General features: G+C 38.2%; 1 protein-coding gene and 1 non-coding gene across 6 annotated transcripts in view; both read right to left on the bottom strand.

Annotated features, from left to right (window-relative positions):
* The window catches only part of UBR2 (ubiquitin protein ligase E3 component n-recognin 2), a 129,044-nt gene that overhangs the window by 19,004 nt on the left and 83,266 nt on the right, over positions 1-26,774 (bottom strand). For 4 of the 5 annotated variants that reach the window (XR_010126837.1, XM_054493387.2, XM_054493386.2 and 1 more), the window contains exons 22-36: positions 25,029-25,081; positions 22,797-22,899; positions 21,098-21,146; positions 20,523-20,677; positions 17,454-17,556; positions 15,030-15,139; positions 14,840-14,920; positions 14,336-14,514; positions 13,313-13,512; positions 10,865-10,958; positions 9,733-9,894; positions 7,620-7,723; positions 6,888-6,966; positions 2,895-3,043; positions 2,418-2,473 (exon numbers count right to left, since the gene is read on the bottom strand). Coding sequence is in view for 4 of the 5 variants with exons in the window: in XM_054493387.2 (XP_054349362.2) it covers positions 2,418-2,473; positions 2,895-3,043; positions 6,888-6,966; positions 7,620-7,723; positions 9,733-9,894; positions 10,865-10,958; positions 13,313-13,512; positions 14,336-14,514; positions 14,840-14,920; positions 15,030-15,139; positions 17,454-17,556; positions 20,523-20,677; positions 21,098-21,146; positions 22,797-22,899; positions 25,029-25,081 (1,677 nt within the window). In the remaining variant the exon portion in view is untranslated. The remainder of the gene's footprint in view (positions 1-2,417; positions 2,474-2,894; positions 3,044-6,887; positions 6,967-7,619; positions 7,724-9,732; positions 9,895-10,864; positions 10,959-13,312; positions 13,513-14,335; positions 14,515-14,839; positions 14,921-15,029; positions 15,140-17,453; positions 17,557-20,522; positions 20,678-21,097; positions 21,147-22,796; positions 22,900-25,028; positions 25,082-26,774) is intronic. The other variant, XM_054493389.2, reaches the window with a different exon arrangement.
* Positions 8,889-8,995, bottom strand: LOC129039667 (U6 spliceosomal RNA). Its single transcript, XR_008503390.1, has one exon. It is a non-coding gene; the product is annotated as a U6 spliceosomal RNA (small nuclear RNA).

Genomic DNA, 26,774 nt, shown 5'->3' with positions numbered 1-26,774 from the left:
TTAAAAATTGTTATGAGGACTAAGTAGCAGTAATAAGAAAACTCTTGATTTAAAGAATACAGCAGAAACAAAGCTACATGTGAGTACCAATTGTAATCAAGCATAAATATGCTAATGGAAAAAGATGGATATGTGATAAGTTGATGACTTTTTTCTTCCTGCTTGTTTTTTCATTTTCCAAATTTTCTGTAATGTTTGGTTCAATAAATATTGAGGTCCTACTATATACACTAGGTCTTGGTTCTGAAGATCTTCAAATAAAACCCATTCTCCCTCCTCCTGCTCTCAAAGAGCTTAAAGTCCTGGGGCAGGAAAGGAAGAAAGTGGGGAAGGAGGCAGGCATCACAGACGAGAGGTCTCTAACTCACAGTACATGGCTCAGAGGGCTTTCCAAGGGAAGGGAAAGCTTGAACAGCATCTGAAAGAGTAGCAGTCTGCTTAGGGTACTCTAGGCAGAGGAAATGGAATGTGCAAAGGCGTGGGAACTAGCATTGAGGAACTGGCAGTGATTCTACAAGTCTGGATCACAGGGGTGCGAACTGGCAGGAGGTGATAATGGGTAAATAGGTTAAGAAGTTTGTAAAAGTATGAAGAATATGAACAGGATTGCTTTTGAGGAGCCCCTCTAATAGTGTATTAGAGAAGGGTGAGATTCTGGGTAAAAACTGCTACGATAATCTAGGCAAGAAATGATATGGGGCTGAACCAAACAAGTAGAAGGAATGGTGAGAATTTGTCAGACTCTGCTGACCAACTGAATGTGAATGCCCAGGCTAAATAATGTATCTAGGCCGGGAATGGTGGCTCAAGCCTGCATTCTCAGCATTTTGGGAGGCCAAGATGGGCAGATCACCTGAGGTCAGGAGTTTGAGACCAGCCTGGCCAACATGGTGAAACCCCATCTCCACTAAAAATGCAAAAATTAGCTGGGCACGGTGGCGTGCACCTGTAATCCCAGCTACTCAGGAGGCTGAGACAGAAGAGTTGCTTGAACCCAGGATGCAGAGGCTGCAGTGGGCCGAGATTGTGCCACTGCACTCCAGTCTGAGAAACAGAGTGAGACTCTGTCTCAAATAAAAAAGACTTCAATTTTTTGGTTTCTCCTGGATGAATAGTGGTGAAATTAACTAAAACAGGGACTATAGGAAGAAAAATTAATTTGGATTGAATTTTAGGTATATGTAGGAGATCCAGGTCAAAAAAATAAAGCAGGCAGAGATAACCTAGGCCTAAGATAAAGATCTGGGTTGGAGATACACAGGTGGGGATCATCTGGATATAACTGAAATCAGAGGCATAGATGGGGCTGACCAGGGAAGAGTATTAGACGGCAGAACTCTGGAGGTTTAAAAATGACAACTGCAGGATGGAGGAGGGAGAGCGGGCTGAGAGGCAGGGGCCACAGCGGTAGAAAAAAGCCAAGAGTGTCACAGAAATTAAGAGAAAAATGAGCTTCAGAATGAAGAAGGAATGGAGAGAAATAAAAGTTTCACAATGAGCAATTAAGCAGAGGTTTCAAAGACAAGGGCTAAAGAATGCCCACACAAAATGATAATCAGGAGATCATTTGGTGAACTTGGAAAGAGATATTTCATAGAAGTCAGAAAGTGTTAGAAGTGGAGCCCAGTTGCAGAAGTTGAAATATGAATGGTTAGCAAGAAAGTGGAGCTAGAATACACATTCTTCTGCTGCTTCTTTTTTTCTTTTTTTTTTTTTTTTTAAAGACAGGATCTTGCTCTGTTGCACAGCCTAGAGTACAGGGGCACAATCATGGCTCACTGCAGCCTCAACCTCCCCAGCTCCAGTGATCTTCCCAACTCAGCCTCTTAAGTAGTTGGGACCACAGGTACATGCCACGCCACCACTCCTAGCCAATTTTAAAATCTGTGTAGAGATGAGGTCTCACTATATTGCCCAGGCTGCAATTTTTTTTTTTTTTTTTTTTGAGACGGAGTTTCACTCTTGTTGCCCAGGCTGGAGTGCAATGGTGCAATCTCAGCTCACCGCAACCTCCGCCTCCTGGGTTCAAGCGATTGTCTTGCCTCTGCCTCCTGAGTAGCTGGGACTACAGGCATGTGCCACCACACCTGGCTAATTTTGTGTTTTTAGTAGAGACGAGGTTTCTCCATGTTGGTCAGGCTGGTCTTAAACTCCCGACCTCAGGTGATCCTCCCGCCTCGGCCTCCCAAAGTGCTGGGATTACAGGTGTGAGCCACCGCGCCCGGCCTCCTGAAGTTTACTTAAAAGAAAGATTAAACCACAAACGTTACTTCTTTAATATCCTTTCAGAAAATGGGTTTTTACTATGAAAGAAGTGAATGTAGTAAGTAACTACTGCAGGTCCATAAGATTAAAAGCAGCAGAACCACCTAATTTCCATGCCCCACTATCATGAACTGAATAAACTGAGAACTTACCAGTCTGCAAGGTAAAGGACCAAACAATGGTTTATCTTCATCACTCAAAATTCTTTCTACAGATTAAAGATGGTTAAAATGGTAAATGTTAAGTTATGTATATTTTAATACAATTTTTTAAAAAAGGTTAAAAAAACCCCAATTCTACAGGAAGTACAATATTGTCAAGTTTCAGAATCTTCAAAGTCATTTCACAAGAATTAAATTTGGTTACAAAGTAAAAACGAACAGTACATTCCTTCAACTGACAAGAAGCTATAACCACCACCACCACCAAGAGTTCTCTGTTGCTGTGGTTAATTTATGAACTATCAATCTAGTATTTTGTCAGTACACTACATTTCTTGCTTCTAACTCTTTTTATTATTTCTTCACATTGTTCCCTCTTTAAACATTTCATTTAAAAACAAGATTCTACACCTAATTCATATCAACGAATGCTTGTGACTTATAGAGAAACAGCTGTAAATCTCTTACCTATGCTTTGGATGGTGTATGCGCAGCTACCCCAACACATTATGGGAACACGAGGATCCTCTTCATTGGGATGAACCTTTAGTCCCACCTTGTAGGTAGCAGTTCCAAATGTCGTTAGCATTTCTTTTATGCTCTCAGAATAAGGGTTCCTGAAGTAAACATGTATAAAATTAGCTCAGAACAATGTGTACATATCAATCAAATGGTTTGGTTTCTTAACAGCTCTTTGCTATATTGAAATTGAACCACTTAACATATATCCAGAGATAACTGTATGCAAAGCGATCAGAGATAATGCAAACTGCCCCTGCCTAAGAGGAGTTAGACTCTTTGACTTAGCAGGGGTGAGGCACAGGGCTGAAAACAGGGTGCTGGGCACAAGCCTACATACGTGAGATCCTTGACCCTGTTTCCCATCCTGAGAACATCAGCAATGTATACCCACTTCCACAGAGATTAGTTTTTCCAGTGAACAATCCTCAGGGGAAAGTTGTTTTTACACACTGACATTCGGGGGTCACCAAGCAAAAGACTGGAGGTGTCCTGATCACCTTACTGTGAGGCTTATAAGTCAGCAATCTCCAACCTGTCCACCAGGTATCCTTATGCTCATTGCCTTATGCTTAAATAGTTATCCAAGGACTAATAAACATTTAAGGAAAGCATCAAAGAGATAAACCAAAACAAGAAGCAGAGAAACAGAACTCAGGGAAAACAGAGACAATGCAGAAAGCAAAAAACTCATAAGAAAATTAGGTTATCAGTTCAAGAGGGGCAACAGTGAGCTAATAGAACTACCTCAAAGAACAAAATCCAAGAGAAAATTATTTAAGAAACAACATAAAAAATTCTCAGAAATGAAGGACATGAATGTTCAGATTCATTGGGTTTATTGAACACCTAGCAAAATGAATAAAAAAAGATTCATACACCAAGAAATATCATAGAAAATTTCGGAACACTGAAGAGATAAAGAGAATACCTTACAGTTTTCAGGAGTAACAGAGTTACAAGCCCGGATGCGGTGGCTCACGCATGTAATCCTAGCACTTTGGGAGGCCAAGGTGGGTGAATCACTTGAGGTCAGGAGTTTGAGACCAGCCTGGCCAACATGGTGAAACCCTGTCTCTACTAAAAATATAAAAAATGAGCGGGGCATGGTGGTGCATGCCTGTAGTCCCAGCTACTTGGGAGGCTGAGGCATGAGAATCCCTTGAACCTAAGTGGCAGAGGTTGCAGTCAGCTGAGATCGTGCCACTGCACTCCATCCTGGGTGACAAAAACAACACTCTCTCAAAAAAGAAAAAAAAAAAGAAGTAATAGAAAATAGAAGTAATAGTATAGTAATAGAGTTATAAAGGAACCAGGCATGGTGGCTCACACTTGTAATCCCAACTACTCAGCAGGCTGAGGCGGGAAGATCGCTTGAGCCCAGGAGTTCAAGGCCAACCTGGACAACATAGAACCCGTCTCTAAAAAAGTTAAAAAACAAAATGTGGCTGAGTGCAGTGGCTGATGCCTGTAATTACAGCACTTTGGAAGGCCGAGGTGCGCGGATCATCTGAGGTCAGGAGTTTGAGACCAGTCTGGCCAACATGGTGTGAAACCCCGTCTCTACTAAAAATACAAAAATTAGCCAGATGTGGCAGCTCATGTCGGTAATCCCAGCTACTCGGGAAGCTGAGACAGGAGAATCGCTTGAACCCGGGATGCAGAGGTTGCAGTGAACTGAAATTGTGCCACTGCACTCTAGCCTGGGTGACAGAGTAAGAACCTGTCTCAAAAAAACAAAAATTTACAAAGGGACAAGAATTAGAATGGGATTAATTTCTCAATGGATATAGAATTTAGTAAAATAAAGCCTTCAAAATCTAGATAAAAAGTTACTTCTACCCTAGAATTCTATACCCAAACTATCAATTGAGCATATGATCAAAATAAACATATTTTCGAACATGAAAATATACCATCCAGGTATCCTTTCTTAGGAATCTGCAAAAAGAGCAAGTACTTAAGAAAGAGGAAGATACTCAATCCAGAAAATAAGAGCAGGGCCAAGAGAAGTGACAGCTGTGCCCCCTCCTGACTGCAGGAGAACAGAGGCTGTGTGGGGGAAGGAGGGACCCAGCAACAGAAGATCATCTGACAGATCTGAGCACTTAGAAAAGTTGTTAGGAGGCCAGGTGTGGTGGCTCACGCCTGTAATCCCAGCACTTTGGGAGGCTGAGGCGGGTGGATCACCTGAGGTCAGGAGTTCGAGACCAGCCTGGGCAACATGGAGAAACCCCACCTCTACTAAAAATGCAAAAATCAGTCAGGCATGGTAGTGCATGCCTGTAATCCCAGCTACTTGGGAGGCTGAGGCAGGAGAATTGTTTGAACCCGGGAGGGGAGGCTGCAGGGAGCTGAGATCACGCCACTGCCCTCCAGCCTGGGTGACAGAGCAAGACTCTGTCTCAAAAAAAAAGAAAAAGAAAAAGAAAACTTGTTAGACATTGGACAGATCTACTGCACCATTCAGAAAAAAAAAAAAAAAAAAACATACATAGAAAACAAGTACATGAAAAAGACAAGGTAACTATTAACTATAAGAAAGACAAAACTGAGCCTGGGCAACAGCGTGAGACTCCGTCTCAAAAAAAAAAAAAAGACAAAACTGTACAAGAAAGGAAATATAATTCTAATTCTAATATGCAACTTGTATCAGCAGAAACACAGTTATTATAATGTAAAAACTGACAACTAGATTTAACCAAAAATTGTGGAATAATTTACCAGTCAACAGTGAAGATACTGTCTAATCAGAAATATAGAAGTAAACACTAGAAGTGACAAATAAAATGACAGGACTGGGGGAGTGTGGCAGACAGAAGATTGAAGTTTTTTCTTTTTTTTTTTTTTTTGAGATGGGGTCTTGGTCCGTCGCCCAGGCTGGAGAGCAGTGGCACGATCTTGGCTCATTGCAACCTCTGCCTCCCAAGTTCAAGCGATTCTCCTGCCTCAGCCCCCCAAGTAGCTGGGATTACAAGCGTGCACCACCACGCCTGGCTAATTTTTGTATTTTTAATAGAGACAGGGTTTCACCACGTTGGCTAGACTGGTCTTGAATTCCTGACCTCAGGTGATCTGCCCGCAGTGGCCTCCCAAAGTTCTGGGATTATAGGCGGGATGTTTTTTCTATTCAAGTCTTCTAGGTCTGTGTTTATTGAGTTACTTGGTACATGCCAGGCACAGCTTTCAGGTAGCTCTACGTACATTATGTCACTTTATCCTAATAACACCTATGAATTATCCTCACTTGACAGATGAGGGAATTGAGGTACAGAGAGGTCAAGCAATTTGCCCAAAGTTGCACAGCTAATAAGTGGTGGTGCTGGGAACTGAATCAACCAGTCTAGCTCCAGAATCTATGCTATACCTTGTAACTAACTGGCTATGGGGTAAAATAGGGTGGAAAATATTCTGGTTTTAATCCTGGGTTACTAAGAGCTTGGTTAGGTCATTAATAGAAATTTTGAAGTCAGACAGAAGTGCGGGATTCACTGGGGAGGCTGAGCAGTTTGTATTTAGAATTAATGATTAGATGTTGTCAAGGAGAGCCAGGTAAAGAAAGGGGTGTGGCAGAGGTCAGCAATGCTGACTAGGAGAGGGTGGTGAGAGTTAAACATGCCACATGGTTCTTAGATTTTTTTAATGGACTGCAATAAATACCATCATGTAATGCTTAAACTTTTGTTGTTGTTGTTGTTGAGACAGGGTCTCACTCTGTCACCCAGACTGGAATGTAGCGGTGCAATGAAGGCTCACTGCAGCCTCCACCTCCGGAGCTCACCCTATCCTCCTGCCTCAGCCTCTGCTTAAATCTTAGAACTAAAGATCAGTATCCTATAACATTTTGCTCCCTCGCTTGCCAAATCATATTCCTCCTAACTGCTGACTTAATCTTTCATTTCAAATGGGTCAAATATTAAAGGAGTAAAATAATATACTCACTTAGGACGAAAATCAGGCCTGAACCTTTCAGGGAGCTGTAATTCATCCACATTTTCTGAATTCTTTGTAGAGGCATTATCTATAGAAACAGGCATTTTATACTATTATTCAATAGATGACAATATTCCTAAAAGTACAGCCATATAGGTCAAAGAAATTAAAAAAAAAGGAAAAAAATTCCCTAATAAAAACTGGCATAACAACCATATGAAGCATGAAAACATTATTGCTCTAGTTGACCAAGGCCCTTTCTTAACTATGCTTTTCGTTATAGTACAGCCACTAAAACAAAAACAAGAGTAGCTATTCTGTTTCTATGAAAACCAATGATATAAATCCTGTTCGTACTACGTTCCCACAAGGTCATAAGTACAGTGCATGGTCTATGAAACTTGGGAAGCCTTTGGTAATGCCAACAGTAAGGTGAGTTAGCCCACCGAGAACTAAAGCTAGCTCTGCAACACTCAGTTACATCTCCCCCACCTCCAGAAGCTCTTCAATAAAATGGGGGAATAAGTGAGAAGTGTTTATTAGAAACTTCACATGAGCTTGTGTGTTTAAGGAATAAGGAGTAATGCAGTAAAGTCAAATTTAGTTTATTAAGACAAGGAAAATTAGAATGAGTCAAAATTTTAAATGGGAGGTTTCACTTTTAAACAATTTCTTCTGGAAATACATTTTCTGATGACCTCGGACTTCAGGGAAAAATGAAAACAGGTTACCAGAACTTACTAGGAGTACTTTCTTCTTTCCTAAGAAACTGTAATGCTTTTATTTGCTGAGATATTGTTCTAATCCACTGAGTCAGATTTGGTTGGTCTGAAAAATTTAACCTGCTAGAAAAGATTATAGAGAGTATTTAGTGTTTTATTATTGTTCCTTAAGATACAAAAGACTCCTTAAATGATCACAGGCATATTTTAGACACATTCCAAATATTAAAAACAAAAAGGATAGGGGAAAATTTGTTGCATTAAAAAAAAAATCAGGATATTGGCCAATGGAAATCAATATATTATTTGTCAATATGATAGTAATAACACTGTGTATTAAAAATCTCACTCTTCAGTATTGGAATTTGCTAGAATTTCTTAAGCATCATAATCGCTATCACTATTAATATCTACCAAGTGCTTATTATGTTACAAGCACTTAGTAAAGAATTTTACTGTAAATATCTTACGGTATTAGACTTAATCCTCAAAATATCCCTCCATTTTGTTTCAGGTTATTATTTGCATAGGTTGTATTCCTATGTTGTATTATTTGTATAGGTTGTATTCCTATATTTTGTAATAGGTTTTATTATTGTCCCCATTTTACAGATGAGGAAACTGAGGTTTAGAGCTATGTAACTTGACTAAGGCCGAATAAGGGACAAAGCTAGCATTCAAACTTGGCTCTGTCAGATTCCAAAGCCTGTGTTCTTTTTATGATTGTATTCAAATATGACTAAACCATAATTGAATCTCATGGGCAAAACCCAAAAAGTGGACCAATAAAGTGACAGATGAAATCCAACAAGGGTGATTTCTTCTTATACACAGTTAATCCTCCATCTAACAATAATTAATTTCTTTATCAGTTCAAATGCAGATAAATCAGTACCATGATATTCTTTTATAATTAAAAAGCATGAGCTTACACTAAAATCTACTAATATTTTAAGAACATTTTGTGGTAGCATAGACTAAGAACACCAAAGCTTGAACTCCTAAAACTGACGAGAAAAAACTGACTTTGCTTTGAACTGAATTCAAATAACACAGAAATGGATCATTTATACTCACATAACTTAGTATTTGTGCATGCAAGGTAGATAGCATAATTCTACATTGAGAAATGAAGTTCAGATTCGAATAGCAGACATTATCAAATTCATACTTGAAATGAGTATGTCCAATAATCGTAACTAAAAGCATCCAAAAAACTGAAGTTACAGAAATTTTCCATTTCCTTTTCTTATTTTTTTTAGTCTGCTAGACAAATTCTAAAAGAGCTAAAAATATGGAACACTTCACGAATTTGTGTGTCATCCTTGTGAAAGAGCCATGCTTATCTTCTCTTTATCGTTCCAATTTTAGTATATGTGCTGCTGAAGCAAGCACTTATTTTATTTTTGAGACAGGGTCTTGCTCTGTCACTCAGGCTGAAGTGCAATGGCATGATCAAAGCTCACTGCATTCTTGACCCAAGCGAGCCTCCCACCCGAGTCTCTGAAGTAGCTGGGACTGTAGGCATATGCCACTACATCCAGCTAACTTTTTATTTTTTGTACAGACAGGGTCTCACTATGTTGCCCAGGCTGGTCTTGAACTCCTGGGCTCAAATGATCCTCTCACCTTGGCCTCCCAAAGTGCTAGGTTTATAGATGTGAGCCACAACGTCCAGCTGAGATTTTTCCATTTAAAATATACCAACAGATTTTCACTTTTTTGCCTGGTTCTTAAAACTATGAATGGCCAGTACATTGCAAAAAGTTTTATTTGATTTTTAGACTGTCCTATAAAGTCAGTTTGAGTTGTTCCATCTCCCTCTGCCAGTTTACTGAGCATCTCTTGAAAAGTGTATGGGAGATCTTAAAAGTAGGGTCCCTAGAAATAAACCAGATACTTGGTTTTCATAGGAATTTTATAGCTTAGAAACTGTTAAATTTTCACCTGTTCCTCTCTGAAAACTAAAATCACATTCCACAGGTCTGCTAGAAGAAAATGACTAGAGTTTGGAAAGTATCTGGAAAACACTATGCAATTGCCTAGACTAAGTTTTCCTCCCTGATTTATTATTTCATTATCTTCAAAGCAAACTATTGCTTTGTAATAGGTTGTCATGAGTCAAAACTTACTTGTTAAAAATATTTCTTGGAGGAAGCAGCAGAGGAATAACAGTATTACTCAAGCATTCACAAAGGGGGCAAAGGAATTCTCCGTTTTCTACATCATAGCTTGTATGTAAGCGTAATCTCTGTTGCCTTCGCTGTTCTTTAGCTTGAACGGAATCAAAATACCTTTACAATTAGAGAACATGAGGTATCAAAACGATGGTAATTTATATAAATGACAGCCACAAGCTTCAACATTTTAAATAATTTGTTTCCACAAATAGTTCAAAAATGAAAATCTTAAACTAAATTATTTTTAACACGATTTTTGAGTGATTTTAAAAATCCAAATGGATTAAAAGTTCTAAAACAGGAAAATAAAAAAAAAAGACTGCCATGTAAAAAAGCATTCACAAAGCAGCAACAAAAATTTCTCGGTGCCATTGTTCTCTTGCCACTTCCCCAAGGCTGGTGGCTTTTTTTTTTTTTTTTTTTTTTTTTTGAGATGGAGTCTCGCTCTGTCGCCCAGGCTGGAGTGCAGTTGCATGATCTTGGTTCACTGCAACCTCCACCTCCCACATTCAAGCAATTCTCCTGTCTCAGCCTCCCAAGTAGCTGGGACTACAACGTGGTGGCTAGTTGTTGGGGGTAGTTCATGATAACTGGGTGAGCGTAGTTCTAGAATAATAGTATTATTGATTTATTGGTTTTGCAGAAGCATAGGAAACACCAAGGTAGAACAAATTCAGGACATCTCATCACAGGGAGCCATTACAATTTTGGGAAGTAACAAAGCAAGTACTAACATCTATGGAATCAAAAGTTGTCCACCCTGGACCCAAAGAAAGACAACATTACCCTTCTAGAGTTTATCCTACTGTAAAAACCCTTTTCTTCATCCACAGACTGATACAGATCCACTTCCTTCTTTGGAAGATATAGAAGAGACTTGGATATAAAGCTAAATTAAAAAACATATCTGACATATGCTTTACATCTATGACAAGGCAAATAACTTTTGTTATTTATTAGGCAATGATACAGATTTTTTCAACATTTTTAGTTTTCCTTTTTTCTAGAATGAAATTTCCTCTATTTTAAAAATATTGAGCCCTTAGATAAACTTCTCTTGACAAATATTAAGAATATACATTACCTTTGCCAACAATGGGCATGCATAATGTGCCCACAGCTACTAGTGTGTGTTCCACAAGACAGATCAGGGTGCATGAATAACGGATCATATTTTTCTGTATTACAAAACAACAACAACAACAAAAAAACCAAAAAAAGTGAAGCATTTAATTTTCCTATAACAAATGTGTAACTTTAAATTGTAAAATCCTTGATAAAGACTTGTAAATTTGAAATGAAATGCTAGTTTATTCCTCCGAGATACCAATAATTTATGCAACACCTTGGATTATTTAGAAAGTAGGACTCTCTAATTTTCACCACCCACAGCAAATTAATTAAACATTCTCAAATTGTAAACTGAAATTAGAACTATGAATTTAAATATATCCAATCTTTTGAACATTTCACACTTTCAGGGTACTGAGATATTCCAATTCCTCCCATCATACCCCGAGCTCCAGGTAAAAGAGCTACTCTCTTCATGGGGCTGCCTTATGTGCGTTCAGGGCAGCTGGGTTACAATGATCTCTAATAAAAAAATGTTTTGGCAGTAATGGGGCGCCCCCTAGAGGACAGACTGCCTAACAACACTCATACAGCGAATAATCACATCAGAGCCAAAGTGACAACAAAAAATCTAAGCACAGACCAGATCAGATAGGGGAAAAAAAAGTAATTCAGAGTCTTCTGTCCTGGTGCTAATTTTTATATTCAAAGGGGATGAAAAATCACGAAACACAAGATGGATGTCTGGCTTCTTTCAGAATTTTTTGAATTCTTTATATAAATTGGTATAATCTTAGAAATTTCCTAACACTCTAGAAAGAACTACTTTTAATTTGCTTTAATAGTTTTAATTTGCTTTAACACTAGAACAGTGCAAATGTCAAAGCATTAAGAAAATCCACTTATAGGCAGCTAATGCTTTTTCTTCAGGAAGTAATAAGTTAAATAAAATTAGCAACTTTGTCTTTGGCCTGGAATGAAATTATAAAGCACCTAGTTTAAATGACTATCTTTTTTTTTTTTTTTTTTAAAGACAGTCTTGCTCTGTCACCCAGATTGGAGTGCAGTGGCACGATCTCGACTCACTGCAAGCTCTGCTTCCTGGGTTCACGTCATTCTCCTGCCTCAGCCTCCCAAGTAGCTGGGACTACAGGTAACTGCCACCATGTCTGGCTAATTTTTTTTTGTATTTTTTAGTAGAGATGGGGTTTCACCGTGTTAGCCAGGATGGTCTTGATCTCCTGACCTTGTGATCTGCCTGCCTTGGCCTCCCAGAGTGCTGGGATTACAGGTGTGAGCCACTGTGCCTGGCCTTTTCTTTTTTTTTTAAAAAACAAAAAAACAAAAAAAAACACACACAGGGTCTCTGTCGCCCAGGCTGGAGGGCAGTGGTGCAATCTCGGCTCACTGCAACCTCTGCCTCCTAGGTTCAAGCAATTCTCATGCCTCAGCCTCTTGAGTAGCTGGGACTACAGGCGCGTGCCACCAAATTCAGCTAGGTTTTTTTTGTACTATTAGTAGAGATGGGGTTTCGCCATGTTGGCCAGGCTGGTCTTGAACTCCTGACCTCAGGTGATCCACCTGCCTCGGCCTCCCAAAGTGCTGGGATTACAGGCATGAGCTACCATACCCAGCCTAAATGACCATTTTTAAAGATGAAGCAGACCAACCTTTCATAAGTAGGATGCAAAGACTTTCTTTATAGAGAGAAGGCAACTCTAAAAGTGGGCTCTCAAACCTCCTTTCACGCTGCAGTGTGAAAGGCACTGGTTAAAGCAGTGCTCTGGGAATTCCCAAGACACAGTTCCTACTCTCAAGAAGTTTACTGGGTATCGCTGAAGCACACGCACACAGAGCACAACCTACAAGCAGAGAAATAAATGTGTCTGTGGTGGACAAAATCATGTGCAGACTGGATCTCCCTGCTTTACTCCCTCAGTTGCTGAAAGAGGGCCCTCAACTGTCCTGCACGGTAATCTGTATCCCAAGAATCTGCTTTCTGGGGAACCCAATCTGTGGTGGTATTACTATTCTAAATCAATTTGGCTCAAGGATTGCCTCTTACATAGGTAACTCTCCATCACTGTTCTCAGGAGATTCCACTCAGGCTCTATCAATAAGACAAAACAATTATTATTTCAGTGTGTCAACAAATGACCAGGACTTTGCAAGTGTACTGAAGGATGGAAAAGACTGTGAAATTCCAAAGTATGATAATGTTACATCACAAAGAAAAGCTTTTCTTTGAATCCCTGCTATTTATCAGCTATGTGATTCAGGTATAACTTTCTGGAGTGGTTCCACATCTGCCAAGTGGGGAAATCCTGCCTAAGTTACCTGCCAAAGATACCATCCAAGTCTATGGAGTTATTTTTAGGTTTAAAAAATCTCAATGTATCACCAACCACATTAACTGGCAGTTGTTATTAAAAGGGAAGATGGGGATCTAGCTAAGACTTACCTGGATCTTGAATAAATTTACTTCTGTTTTTTGATAATACAGTTGATCTCTGAACAAACGCTGCCAAGACCATTGCCCTGCTTTCCACTTTAACTTCTTGCTCCTCTTGACACAATATACATGTAACGAATTGTCTTTGTTCAGGAACCTGAGTTTGTGTGGGGCCCAGTGCTGTAAGTGTCATATCTGAAGCCACAGGGCTGCAATACAAAGGTTATGAATAGAATTAATGATCCCAAAAACTTTCTATATAATCACAAAATAGCAGACTACAGGTATGTATGTGTGTGTATGTATATGTGTGTGTGTGTGTGTGTATATATATATATTTATTTATTTATCTTTTTTTTGAGACAGAGTCTTGCTCTGTCACCCAGGCTGGGGTGAGTGGCACAATCTCGGCTCACTGAAACCTCCGCCTCGCAGGTTCAAGCAATTCTCCTGCCTCAGCCCCCTGAGTAGCTGGGATTATAGGCACGCACCACCACGCCCGGCTAATTTTTTTTTTTTTTGTATTTTTAGTAGAGATGGGGTTTCACCATGTTGGTCAGGCTGGTCTTGAACTCCTGACCTTGTGATCCGCCTGCCTTGGCCTCCCAAAGTGCTGAGATTACAGGCGTGAGCCACCACGCATGGCCAGGAATGTATATATTTAACACATGGTTTTGATAACTTGGATTGTCAAGTCTTTGGTATGTATCAAAACCATCTCCTTTAATCCTCACAGTAATCTAATCTTCAACACAGATGTCATACGCTCTAGGTAACTGAGTGTAGTGTACTTATTCATTCATGAATGTCCAAGGTCTTCTGCAGAAAATACCCTACCAGGTGTACACAGGACTTACCATATCTATATTCAGAGATTTCTAAGATTAAATCTTCTAAACGGAGGTCACAAAATTTACCTATGAATTCTACTAAATTACTTTAGGATTAAAAGTATACTTACAAGGAAAAAAAGCAACACTGCCCCTAGTTGGGAACAACTGGTCAAGAGATTAATTTTTTTTTTTTTTTTACCTATTATCAAGAACAGCAGAGGTTGAGGCATCCAGTTCTAATGTCTGCTGAAAGAGTTCTTTGTTTTCATCAATAAAATGCCGCTGCATTTCAGACATCTGAGCCATGATCTTTTCTCTGCGCAGTCTGGCAATCTCTGCTTTTCTCTTCCTCTCAGCTTTGTCTTTGTCCCTTGAACTCTGAAATTATACTCCATTCAATTAGACAATTAGATGCTAAAATGCACATATTTTTCCAAAGCAGAAATATTTTTATTGTAAATACCAATTAAAAAATTATTCTATAATCTCACTTATTTAAACAAGAGAAAAGACTCTTAAACTGACCTGTTTTAAAGAAAAAAAGCAGACAAAAAATTGCTACAACAAATAGAGACAAATAGTGGCATATTTCTTGGAATTTAAATGTTGTGAGTAACTGGCAACTTAATGTAGATAAATTTATTTTGTTCATACTGAACTTGCTATAATTTTTTAGTATTATGACACTTTTTATTGTTTATACCTCTTCCATTATGGTTCCTTCTGTCTCTGCCACGGGACTGGTAGGTGAACTCTCCCTCATCTTTTTAACAGCATTAAAAGTCTACAAAAAAAAAAAAAGTATCAGTATCCTGTATGAAATATCATCACAATGTACACATAACAAATATTCAATATTTCTCACAAAAAGCAGAGGAATGTAGAAATTTTACCTTCAATATCCACCGAATCATGTCTTTGTGGACTTCTAGGTAGGGAGCATTTTGTAGTGTTTCCAGCATAGCTAGTATGCTAGGAGAGTTTTTTGGCGCTTCACCAGGTTCTACGGCAGAAAAATAAAAGGCACAATAACAATAGCTAACACTTCATAGTAGCTATTCCTATGCACAGGAACATAAATGCAGTTGCTTATAACACCTATTGCCCATAATTTGATTATGGCTCTACCAAAATAGAGATTTTCAATACTTCTTGAGAATGTGACATATTTGTCTTTTACAAACAAGTTGCCAACAACTAGAATTCTTTAAGGATTCAAAAGTGACTTTTTATAGCAAATGATTATTTTGACATCTCTTTAGCAAAATTACATACAAATTCAGCTAAAAATAAGTGGTGTCTCTGAGATTTTACAGGTCTAAAAATAAGTTAGCATTAAGAGGTGCATATATGTACAAATATGTTTATTTGCTCTGACCATTGACTCTAATAAAAACTAGATTCAGAATAAAATGAATTTCTTCCCCTAGGAATTCACTGTTTGTTTATTCGAATATAAGAGTCAAGTCCATATTTTCTGTTAGTCTGCAGCCAGAAATGTTCAATTATTGATTTTCTTGATTTTGGTGCTGCCATTCTGGAAAAACGTCCCTTTTTCCTAAGAGGGGAAGAGATTGACCTGTGTGATCTTTAATATTCTATCACATCTAAAACTCTGTGGCATGCATTAGCGATGTGACTCTAGATAAGGGAGAGGTTTCTTTGGAAATAAATCGTGTGTCTTAATTATGTAGAATGTCTAAAGACAAGTTAAGAGTAATCCTGAGGGAAAATGATGATTGTTTAATAAGAAAGAAAGAGAAAGTAAGAGAGAACCTTTTTTTTTTTTTTTTTTTTTTGAGACTGAGTCTCACACTCTGTCGCCCAGGCTGGAGTGCAGTGGTGTGATCTCGGTCCACTGCAACCTCCACCTCCTGGGTTCAAGCGATTCTCCTGCCTCAGCCTCCCGAGTAGCTGGGATTACAGGTGCCCACCAGCATGCCCGGTTAATTTTTGTATTTTTGGTAGAGACAGGGTTTTGTCATGTTGGCCAGGTTGGTCTCGAACTCTTGATATCATGTGATTCACCCACCTCGGTCTCCCAAAGTGCTGGGATTACAGGAGTGAGCCACCGTGCCTGGCCAAGAACCTAATATTTTATAGTGATGAGTGAATGAAATTAGGGAGTATTCTGTGTGGTTATTCTAAAATAAACACACCAGAAATAAAGAAAGCAAAAACAACAGTATTAATCCAAAGAAACAATATGGCAGAGAAAAAGAATAGGTAAAAACTGGCATCCAAGAATAAAGTCTTCGGTGGGAAAACGTGGTTTCTCCTCTTTCTCTCATTTACTTGGATGAGGGCAAAAAGGAAAACTAGAGATCTAGCAGCAAACAAAATTATTTCCTCCTTGTCCCCTGGTAGTATAATTCTCACAGTTATCGTTTAGGAAGAAATGGCACTGAACACAGTTACAGAAATAATCCTTTTCAGTCAAAGCATTTATAAACTCCTATCATAGCACCATCAATTCATTTAAAAACACCTCAGCAAATGGCTGACTACAGGTCTGTGGCAGGGAAAGTACAAGATGAGCTTGGGCATCTTTTGGGCTGGAAAGCGAGGTGGTACTCAAATACAAATGGGGCTGGGTGAAAAGGACACAGAAGCTGACTAAATAAACTCCCACTGACCAAAATGGGCATAATTTGAGCATCAAAAGGAATACTCATTATAAGTGACTATAAAACACTGAATAAATAAAAATCCATGAATAATATTTAAAAAAACTCTAAACAAAAAACATTCAAAGTTGCCACAATTGCAGGTAACTATCAGACCAATGGCTGATTCTAAAAATTAGTAAACGAAAAGCTTTTCTTTGAGACATGAAATATTATGTCTACAACAAATGGTTCAAGAAAGTATATAAATATAAAAGCAAATATAGCAAACTACTAATCTAGGGAGTAGGTATATGAACGTTTACTGGACAATTCTTTCGACTTGTCTATATGTTTGAAATTTTTAAAATAAAAAGCTAGAAAAACTCCCTGGCCTTCTTTTAAAAAGTCACATTTCTTTATATGAAATGACAATCTAATCCCCTATAATTTTTATTTATTTTCAATACTGTAGAATCTTACATCAACCACAGCTGACTGTAACTTTGAACTTAGCCCTAGATATTTTTATAAAAATATATCAGGGTTTAATACAGTACCTTTACTACACAGATGAGTACATATAGCCTCAAATGTTTGGATTAAATATTACCCTTTTAGAATCCATATGATCAAATAAAAGAGGTTATTAAGTGATTTCTTAAAATCATTTATATCTTGAGTTAGTTTAGTAAAAAGATATATACATACTTGATATCTTCTGAGTGAAGGTAAATGTTACTACATGCTCTTCCGTGACATTCTCTAAATGTTGTTTTTCTTCCTGTAGTGCCATTCCAATTAAATGTAACACCTTGAATAAATGTTTTGTAACTTTTAGTAAAAATTTAAAAAATCAAGCACATTTTAATAAGAAATAGGAAAAAAGAATTATTGAAAAAGATAAATCAAACTATTAAATACTAAATGCAATTAAAAACAATTTGAAGTACTAATTTTTTTTTCTTTTTTTTTGAGATGGAGTTTTGCCCTGTCACCCAGGCTCACTGCAACCTCTGCCTCCCAGGTTCAAGTGATTCTCCTGCCTCAGCCTCTCCAGTAGCTGGGACTACAAGCGTGCCCCACCACGCTCAGCTAATTTTTGTACTTTTAGTAGAGAAGGGGTTTCACCATGTTGGCCAGGCTGGTCTTGAACTCCTGACCTCAAGTGATCTGCCCATCTTGGCCTCCCAGAGTGCTGGGATTAAAGGCGTGAGCCACCATGCCCGGCCTTGAAGTACTAATTTTTATTAAATGAAAAGACTGAGGTTTATTTTCTAACAAACAATTATTGGCAAGAAAAACAAAATTTTCTACTTCAATGAGGAAGAAATTTCAATTGCAAATTCTCAGGGTAAGCTAAAATTACCACCAGCTGTGACCAGCAAGTCACATAATATGTAAGTTTTATTCTATACCTATACTACAGACTTAAAAAAACCTTCCAAGAATCAGTGGTCAAGTAATTATAAAGCTAAACGTATCCCCCATGTAATTATCCAGTCTATGACACTACCTAATTTCTCTAAGGACTAAATCTTCATCATCTGAGAAAGACAAACTTTTATCTCTAATGCCTTATCATTTATAAACTTTATAGTTCTTCAATGTATCTCACAAAATATTCCTGACCAGACTTCTAAGAGACTATATCAACCTACTTGTTTTTTTTACTGCTCTTATCCCATGCCCAAGTTTTTTTGTTTTTTGAGACGGAGTCTCCCTCTGTTGCCCAGGCTAGAGTGCAGTGGCACAATATTGGCTCACTGCAACCTCCGCCTCCCAGTTTCCAGTGATTCTCCTGAGCCTTCCTGAGTAGCTGGGATTATAGGCATGTGCCATGACGATTGGCTAATTTTTGTATTTTTAATAGAGACGGGGTTTCACCATGTTGTACAGGCTGGTCTTGAACTCCCGATCCTAAGTGATCCACCCGCCTTGGCCTCCCAAAGTGTTAGGATTACAGGGGTGAGCCACTGTGCCGGGCCCACACACCAGATTTTGAAGGAGATATGTGTGTGATGTCTCTGTATCTTTCCCTTCACATGGGATGACTGTGGTTGTCAGAGACTTGGAAGAACTAGGTGACATAAAGCAAATGTACATGTAAGGTAAATATTGTTCACACCTCTTTTCTCCATTATTTCCCACAAATCTTTTGTTCATGTAATGCTGACAGTACACGATAGCTAGTACAGCTGTACTAGTAACGAGCTAGTATACCACAGCTCCATGCTTTTACACTTTAAATATGCTTATAGATAAATAGAAGGGCATTATAAGAATACACGCATCTTAGCCAGTGAGACAAAAAGAAAGAATGACAGCTACTCAGCCTCCCGAGGAGGGCTACAAAATTCAAATCTGAATCCTGGTTTTACTGCTTTCAAGCTATTAATATATACCCTAAGGGAATGCCTCTCAGCCCATGTCATCATCTTTAACATTGGAAAAAAAAAAGCTTCCCTCTAGAGTTCTGAGGATTACAAATACTGTATGCAGAGTGCTTAGCATGGCTGGGCACGGTGGCTCACGCCTGTAATCCTAGCACTTTGGGAGGCCGAGGTGAGTGGATCACCTGACGTTGGGAGTTCGAGACTAGCCTGGCCAACATGGTGAAACCCTGTCTCTACTAAAAATACAAAAAATTAGCTGGGCTTGGTGACAGATGCCTGTATTCTCAACTACTTGGGAGGCTGAGGCAGGAGAATTGCTTGAACCCGGGAGGCAGAAGTTGCAGTGAGCCGAGATCACGCCATTGTACTCCAGCCTGGGTGAGAAGAGCAAAACTGTCTCAAAAAAAAAAAAAAAAAAAAAAAGGGCTTAGCATGGAATAAGGCATAAAGTAGGCATTCTATTTAATGAATAATTGTTATATCACTAAGTAGATTAATATGGGAAGTTAATGGAACCTCACTGAAACTTGGCTTCCTCATCTAACAATGAGAAAAAACTTTTATCTATTCATGGGGTGTTGTGTGAATTCAATGAGATAATGTACAAACGGCTTACATTAAAACTATAAAGTAAAATACAAACAAGGGGCTGGGCATGGTGGCTCACGCATGTAATCCCAATACTTGGGGAGGCCGAAGAGGGAGGATTGCTTGAGTCTAGGAGCTCGAGACCAGCCTGGGGAACATGGCAAAACTGTCTCTACCAAAAATACAAAAATTAGCCAGATGTTGTGATGCATGCCTGTAATCCCAGCTACTTGGGATACTGAGGAGGAGGGATCACTTGAACCCAGGAGGCAGAGGTTGCAGTGAGCCAAGATTGCACCACTGCACTCCAGCTTCCTGGGTGACAAAGCCAGATCTTGTCTCAAAAACACAAAAACAAAAATAACACAAACAAGGTTCCAGACTTGCCACTTAACTAGCTATAGGACCGTAAGTCTATGAGTGTCAGTTTCTTCAACTACAAAATAAGGATATGGATGATTCAAAAAAAATTTTTGTTTTGGAAAATAATTAGATTAGAAACATATATAAAAGATAACACATTGTATCCATATCAGAATACTACATATATAAAGAGCAGGACCAATCAAGGAGAGAACGACTGCCCAGTGGGAATGAGGTAGTAACAACCATGTGGTATAAAAAATTCTGTCTGGCACTTGTTTTCACTGTCAGACACAAAAGCAGTAACAATATATTCAAGTTAGGAAAACACAATACATTTCGGCCTAGTTTTCCTGTGTATAGATACAGACAGGAATATTTTGCTTGTACTATAAAATACTAAAATATAAATAATAAATGTCTTCAAACCTACCCTTTGTAGCATGGACTCTGACCAGGCATATCCATTATGTTCCACAGCCCATTGCAGAATTGTTCCCATGATGCACAACATGACATCTGACTGTAAAATGTTAACCAGGCTTGCAAACAGAGGGCAGAATGGAGGCAACACCGGAGGTGGGAGTGCTGAAAATACAGTTGTTATTATTGGTTTCTTTTACAGAACATGCTTTAGAAACTATCTCTTTGTTACTTTTGATAGTTTTAACTCAAAGAATATTCATTAACACACACCTTAAAGCTATTATTTTACCTTCTCAAGGTCAAATGCATAAAAAGAGCCACATAAGTAGCAGCAGTACAAAAGAAAGTCTATCTTTTCCCCTAGAAAGGTCTTAAGAGCTGAGATAAAATCAACCCAGAGGACTTAGTACAAACTATTTCTATGTTAACATATTTATTATTCTTCTGAATAGGAGGTTGTTCACTAGGAAAGCTTACATTTAAATATTCATTCCACCAAGGACAATCATCATAGTTAATAGAAAACAATGTTTAACAAGTAAAAAAAGATAGGCAAAACATTTTTAGAAAGATTAAAAATACCTGTATCTTCTCTATTTTGTCTTTTCAATTTCCGTTGCGCTTCTTCTGCCTAACAAAAAATAAAGTTATTTGGACAGGGAATTAGTAATGCCCGCCACCACATCCGGCTAATTTTTAAATTTTTAGTAGAGACGGGGTTTCACTATGTTGGCCAGGCTGGTCTTGAACTCCTGACCTTGTGATCTGCCCACCTTGGCCTCCCAAAGTGCTGGGATTACAGGTGTGAGCCACCATGTCTGGCCAAGGATGAACATCTAAAATCAGAAAGTAACACAACAGAGGCCAGGGCGTGGCAGCTCACACCTGTAATCCCAGCACTTTGGGAGGCCAAGATGGGTGGATTACCTGAGGTCAGGAGTTCCAGAGCAGCCTGGCCAACACGGAGAATCCCCATCTCTACTAAAAATACAAAAATTGGCCGGGTGTGGTGGCACACACCTGTAACCCTAGCTACTCAGGAGGCTGGGGCAGGATAATTGCTTGAACCTGGGAGGCAGGGGCTGTAGTGAGCCGAGGTCTGCAATCCAGCCTGGGCAACAGAGTGAGACCCTATCTCAAAAAAAATAAAAAAATAAAAAAATAAAAAAGATAACTATCCTTAATGTTCTAGTCCTCCCCCCAACTGATACATCAAGGTTAATTTTTTTTTTAACTAAAAGAATCTCCAAATGAGTTCTCTATTACTTTAGATTAGAAGGGAAACATGTACTTAAATAAGTACAAACTTATTTAAGTTTGAACTCTATGACTTCATCAAAAACTAAATAAAAGCTTTATGTTTAAGTTTTGTTTAATGCTGTTTATTGAAAAACCATTTTAAGAGAAGACTGCTAAAAGGCAGAATTTTTTTTTTTTTTTTTTTTTGATAGGGTCTCACTCCCATCGCCCAAGCTGGAATGCAGTGGTGCCATCACAGCTCACTGCAGGCTTGACCTCCTGGGCTCAAGTGATCCTCCTATCTCAGCCTCCTGAGTAGCTGGGACGAGAGGTGCATGACACTATGCCTGGCTAATTTTTGTATTTTTAGTAGACGTGGGATTTCAACATGTTGGCCAGGCTGATCTCGAACTCCTGAGCTCAAGCGATCTGCCCGCCTCAGCCACCCAAAGTGCTGAGATTACATGCCCCGCCAAAAAGGCAAAATTTAATTACCTAGGAATGATTAGAAAAGCTCCATGAATCTCTACAAAAAAGTGTTAAATAATGCCAATTCTGAAATGTGCATAAGATGAATTAACTGATTATAATACAGGTTGAAAATTTGTTTTAAAAAACTATACCCATATATGTATAGGTATGTATTATATAGATCTTATATACATATGTACAAAACGCTAGGGGGAAGCTCCAAAATGTTAGGTGGGGGTATTTTAAGTAATTTCCACTTTCTTCTTCACATTTTATATTTTCCAAATTCCCTACAATAAAAATGTATCATTTTTCAATCTGCAAAAGCAGTAAAAAAGTTGTTCAGGAAAAAAAAAATTCAAGCCAGATACAGTGGTGCATGCTTGTAATCTCATCTACTCAAGAGGCTGAGGTGGGAGGATTGCTTGAGCCCAGGAGTTGGAGGTTGCAACGCTCTATAATGGCATTGTGAATAGCCACTAAACTCTAGCCTGGGCAACATGGTGAAACCTCACCTCTTAAGAAAAACAATGCAATCCTTCCCTGCTACATTTTTAATTTTCCCAATTACCTTGGACTGTTCTGCCCTTGAAAAGTGATAGAAATACAAGTTGAACTCTTTGGCACATTCTGGTTTCAGTTCATACATGCCTCGTCCTGTTAATCCAGGTTTCCTATGAAAGAAAGGACCTTAGAATATTATTACCAAAGCCATACACTAATTTATGAGATAGTCTTGGATATTAGAACAAGAAAGCAGAGCTCTCATATACTGCTGGTGGGTGTTAAGCTACAACTATTTTCAGTGGGTTGATTTGGCAATCTAAATCCAAGTTCTACATGCATCTGTTTTATTTAGCACGCCCACTTGGAATTTATCCTAACTAGACAAGTGAATGTGATGGACACTGCAGTGGCAACAATTAAAAAGTCTAATAACGGGAAATAACAAATTACAACATCTCCAAACAACTGAACACCATTAACAGTGATGATAATTTCTCTGTTTTCACATGTAAAGACTTCTGTGTTGTTTTATTAAGTGGAAAAAAGCAGGTACACTATTGGGGTTTAGAGAACTTTCCTAAGCAAGTTATAAAACCCAGAAGCCAATTGAGACAGAGTTTTAAAAACAGTTAAAAAACAAGGGACAGACTGGAAGAAAGTACTGTGATGTATTAAATAAGAATTGATATTTCTAATATATAATACTTTTGGAACAATAAGATAGGCACAAACAACCATAAAGAAAAATGCATTAAAGTATGAAAAAACAAACAGCCAATAAACACATGAAAAGATGCTCAACTTCACTGTTATTAGAGTAACGCAAATTAAAATAATGTACTAAAAGACTGCTCATATTAAAGTGTTGACAAAGTTGCAGGGCACTCTTTATACACTGCTAGTCAGAGTGTAAATCCACGACTTTTTTGGGAAGGCAATTAGGAGGTATGTATCAAAATGTAATACAAGCTTTCATTTTGATCTAGCTAATCCTCAAAGAAACACTTTCACAGTCAAAGATATACTTGTTAATGCTGTATGTACAAGGATGTTCAATATTTGTTTATAAGAGAAAATCTGGAAGCTATGTATTATAGGGAAGAGGTTAGATACATTGCAGTGCATGACCACAAGGAAGTGAAAAAGGGCCTGGCACCATAGCTCACGCCAGTAATCTCAGCACTTTGAGAAGCCGAGGTGGGCTGGATCATCTGAAGTTAGGAGTTTGAGACCAGCCTGGTCAACACGGCGAAACCCCATGTCTACTAAAAATACAAAAATTAGCCAGCTGTGGTGGTGGGCGCCTGTAATCCCAGCTACTTGGGAGGCTGAGGCAGGAGAATTGCTTGGACCTAGGAGGCGGAGGTTGCAGTGAGCCAAGACCGTGCCACTGCACTTGAGTCTCGCTTTGTCACCCAGGCTGAAGTGAAAAAGGATGAAGTATGCCTATATGTACCGACAAAGTATATTACGGAAAAACTAAAAAAAACCAATAAAACCAACAAACCGCCCCCCAAAGACACAAATACATGGAAACATTCCATTATTTAATTTTTAAAAAGGTTATAGAATAGTAAATATGAAATGAACCCATTTTTTGTTATAAATATGTGTTCCAAGTATAGAAAAAAAATTTAGGAAGATATACATCTAAACATAACAGAAATCATCTGAGTGGTTGGATTACAGGTAATATTTTTCCTCTGTATTTTTCCATATTTTTTCTAAAAGCAAGTATTGTCTTTATAACCAACAAAAAATAAAGACACTATCTTCAAAAATTTATAGTGGGTTAAAAAAAATGAATACATTGTCGTTGGGGTAGGAAGCAAAGAAAAAACAGGCTTAAGAAACTGCTTCAATATCTTTAAGGGTATAAACCAGTTTATTGACTGGGGAAGACTATGGACACTGGAGAAGGTGGCATTGAGAGGCTATCCCACAATTTAGGCGGCACATTCAAATGGAAACAAAGAAAGCAGTTTTAAGAAATTACAATGCATTTACTTAGATCACTGCTGAGGTTAATTTTTACTATTTGAAACCATTGGCTATGAACACCTATTCTGAATGTGACGAAAACCCTCACAATGTCACTTTACGTTGCTGAGTACAGGGTGAGATCAGAAAAGTGAAATGTCAGTGAGAAATCTAATTCAGAGCTATAATTTGAAAATGTCTGTCAATCTCTGAAAGCTGCAACTTCATTCTCAGTTGCATCAAAGAAAACACTCTAAGAAAAATGAATGTACTGGAAAAGTAAAAAAGAATGTGAAATAATAGGAAGTAAACTCACTTGAAATGGGCAACTGCTTCGATTACACTCTCCATGCCGGTCTCCTTGTTCTCCTAAAGGTACAGGACACAAGTGTGTTTCATGTTAATAATAACTACTAGCACTCTGAGCATTGTGTTTTAGCTCATTGACCCTCATAACAACCTAAGGTAGATACACCTTATCTCCATTTTTACAGATGAGGATTCCATAGCAAATACAATGATTAATACAAAACTAGACACACTTACTTGGTAAGCTGATGTTTATTCAAATTGATATATTATTTTTAAATACATAAAATAGATAAAACTTTATGATTTTTAAAAAGTCACTACCATATAGAATCAAGGTAAGAGCTTTCTAAAGGAATTAAATGAAAACACAAAGTATATAAAACATTTTAAAAAGTTGATGTAAAATACTTCTGGTATTTTATAAAATAGTTGCACTAATTTCTTGTCTATTTTCAGTACAACAGCACTTCCCAAATCATATCTCATTCACGAAAAGATATTAATAGGAATTCTGTGAATAAATAATTCTTTAAAAATGTTTGGGAAATACAGTTACAATCACTTTATTTTTTATTTTTTTGAGACGGAGTCTCACATTGTTACCCAGGCTGGAGTGTGATGGCGTGATCTTGGCTCACTGCAACCTCCACCTTCAGGTCCAAGCAATTCTCCCGCCTCAGCCTACCAAGTAGCTGGGATTACAGGAGCCCGCCACCACACCTGACTAATTTTTTTTTTTTTTTTTCTGTAGAGATGGGGTTTCACTCTGTTGGCCAGGCTGGTCTTGAACTCCTGACTTTGTGATCCACCCACCTTGGTCTCCCAAAGTGTTGGGATTACAGGCGTGAGCCACTGTGCCTGGCTGACAGTCTTAAACCACTTAAAAAAATGCTTTTTGAAATTTTATTGTTCCTTAAAGCTTAGGCTAAATTATAACTGCTTCCTAATTGAACAACTTGAGATTCACTTCCTGCATTAAAGCAGTACAAGTAATTTTTATCTTGACTAGATATTTATCTTGACTAGATATTTAGTGACATTAAGGAATTATTCATCATTCGGCCAGGTGTGGTGGCTCATGCCTGTAATCCCAGCACTTTGGGAGGCTGAGGTGGGCAGATCACTTGAGGCCAGGAGTTCGAGACCAGCCTGGACAACATAGAGAACCCCCATCTCTACTAAAAATACAAAAATTAGCCAGCCGGGCATGGTGGCGTGCGCCTGTAATCCCAGCTACTTGGGAGGCTGAGGCATGAGAATCGCTTGAACTCGGGAGGCAGAGGTTATAGTAAGCCAAGATCATGCCATTGTACTCCAGCCTGGGCGACCGAGCCAGACTCTCTCTCTCTCTCTCTGTGTGTATATATATATATATATATATATATATATAAATAAATATATAATATATATAATATATATATACAAATATATAATATATAATATATATAATATATAATATATATAATATAGATATTAAAATATCTATATAAAAATATAAAAAATATATAAATATATATATATAATATATATATAAATATATAAATATATATAAAAATATATAAATATATATATAAATTATTGTTTTTAAAAGTGTGATAACATAAAGATAGGGTTTTTTTTTTTAAGAGTCCTCGTTTTCTAGATCAGAGTTTTTCAACCTCAGCACTATTGACATTCAGATCAGATATGTTGTAGGGGATTGTCCTGGGTATTGTAGGTTGTTTAGCAGTATCCCTGGCCTCTACCCACT

This window comes from Pongo pygmaeus, chromosome 5, assembly GCF_028885625.2.
Source record: "Pongo pygmaeus isolate AG05252 chromosome 5, NHGRI_mPonPyg2-v2.0_pri, whole genome shotgun sequence".
NCBI lineage: Eukaryota > Metazoa > Chordata > Mammalia > Primates > Hominidae > Pongo > Pongo pygmaeus.
This window is presented reverse-complemented; position numbering and strand designations above follow the sequence as displayed.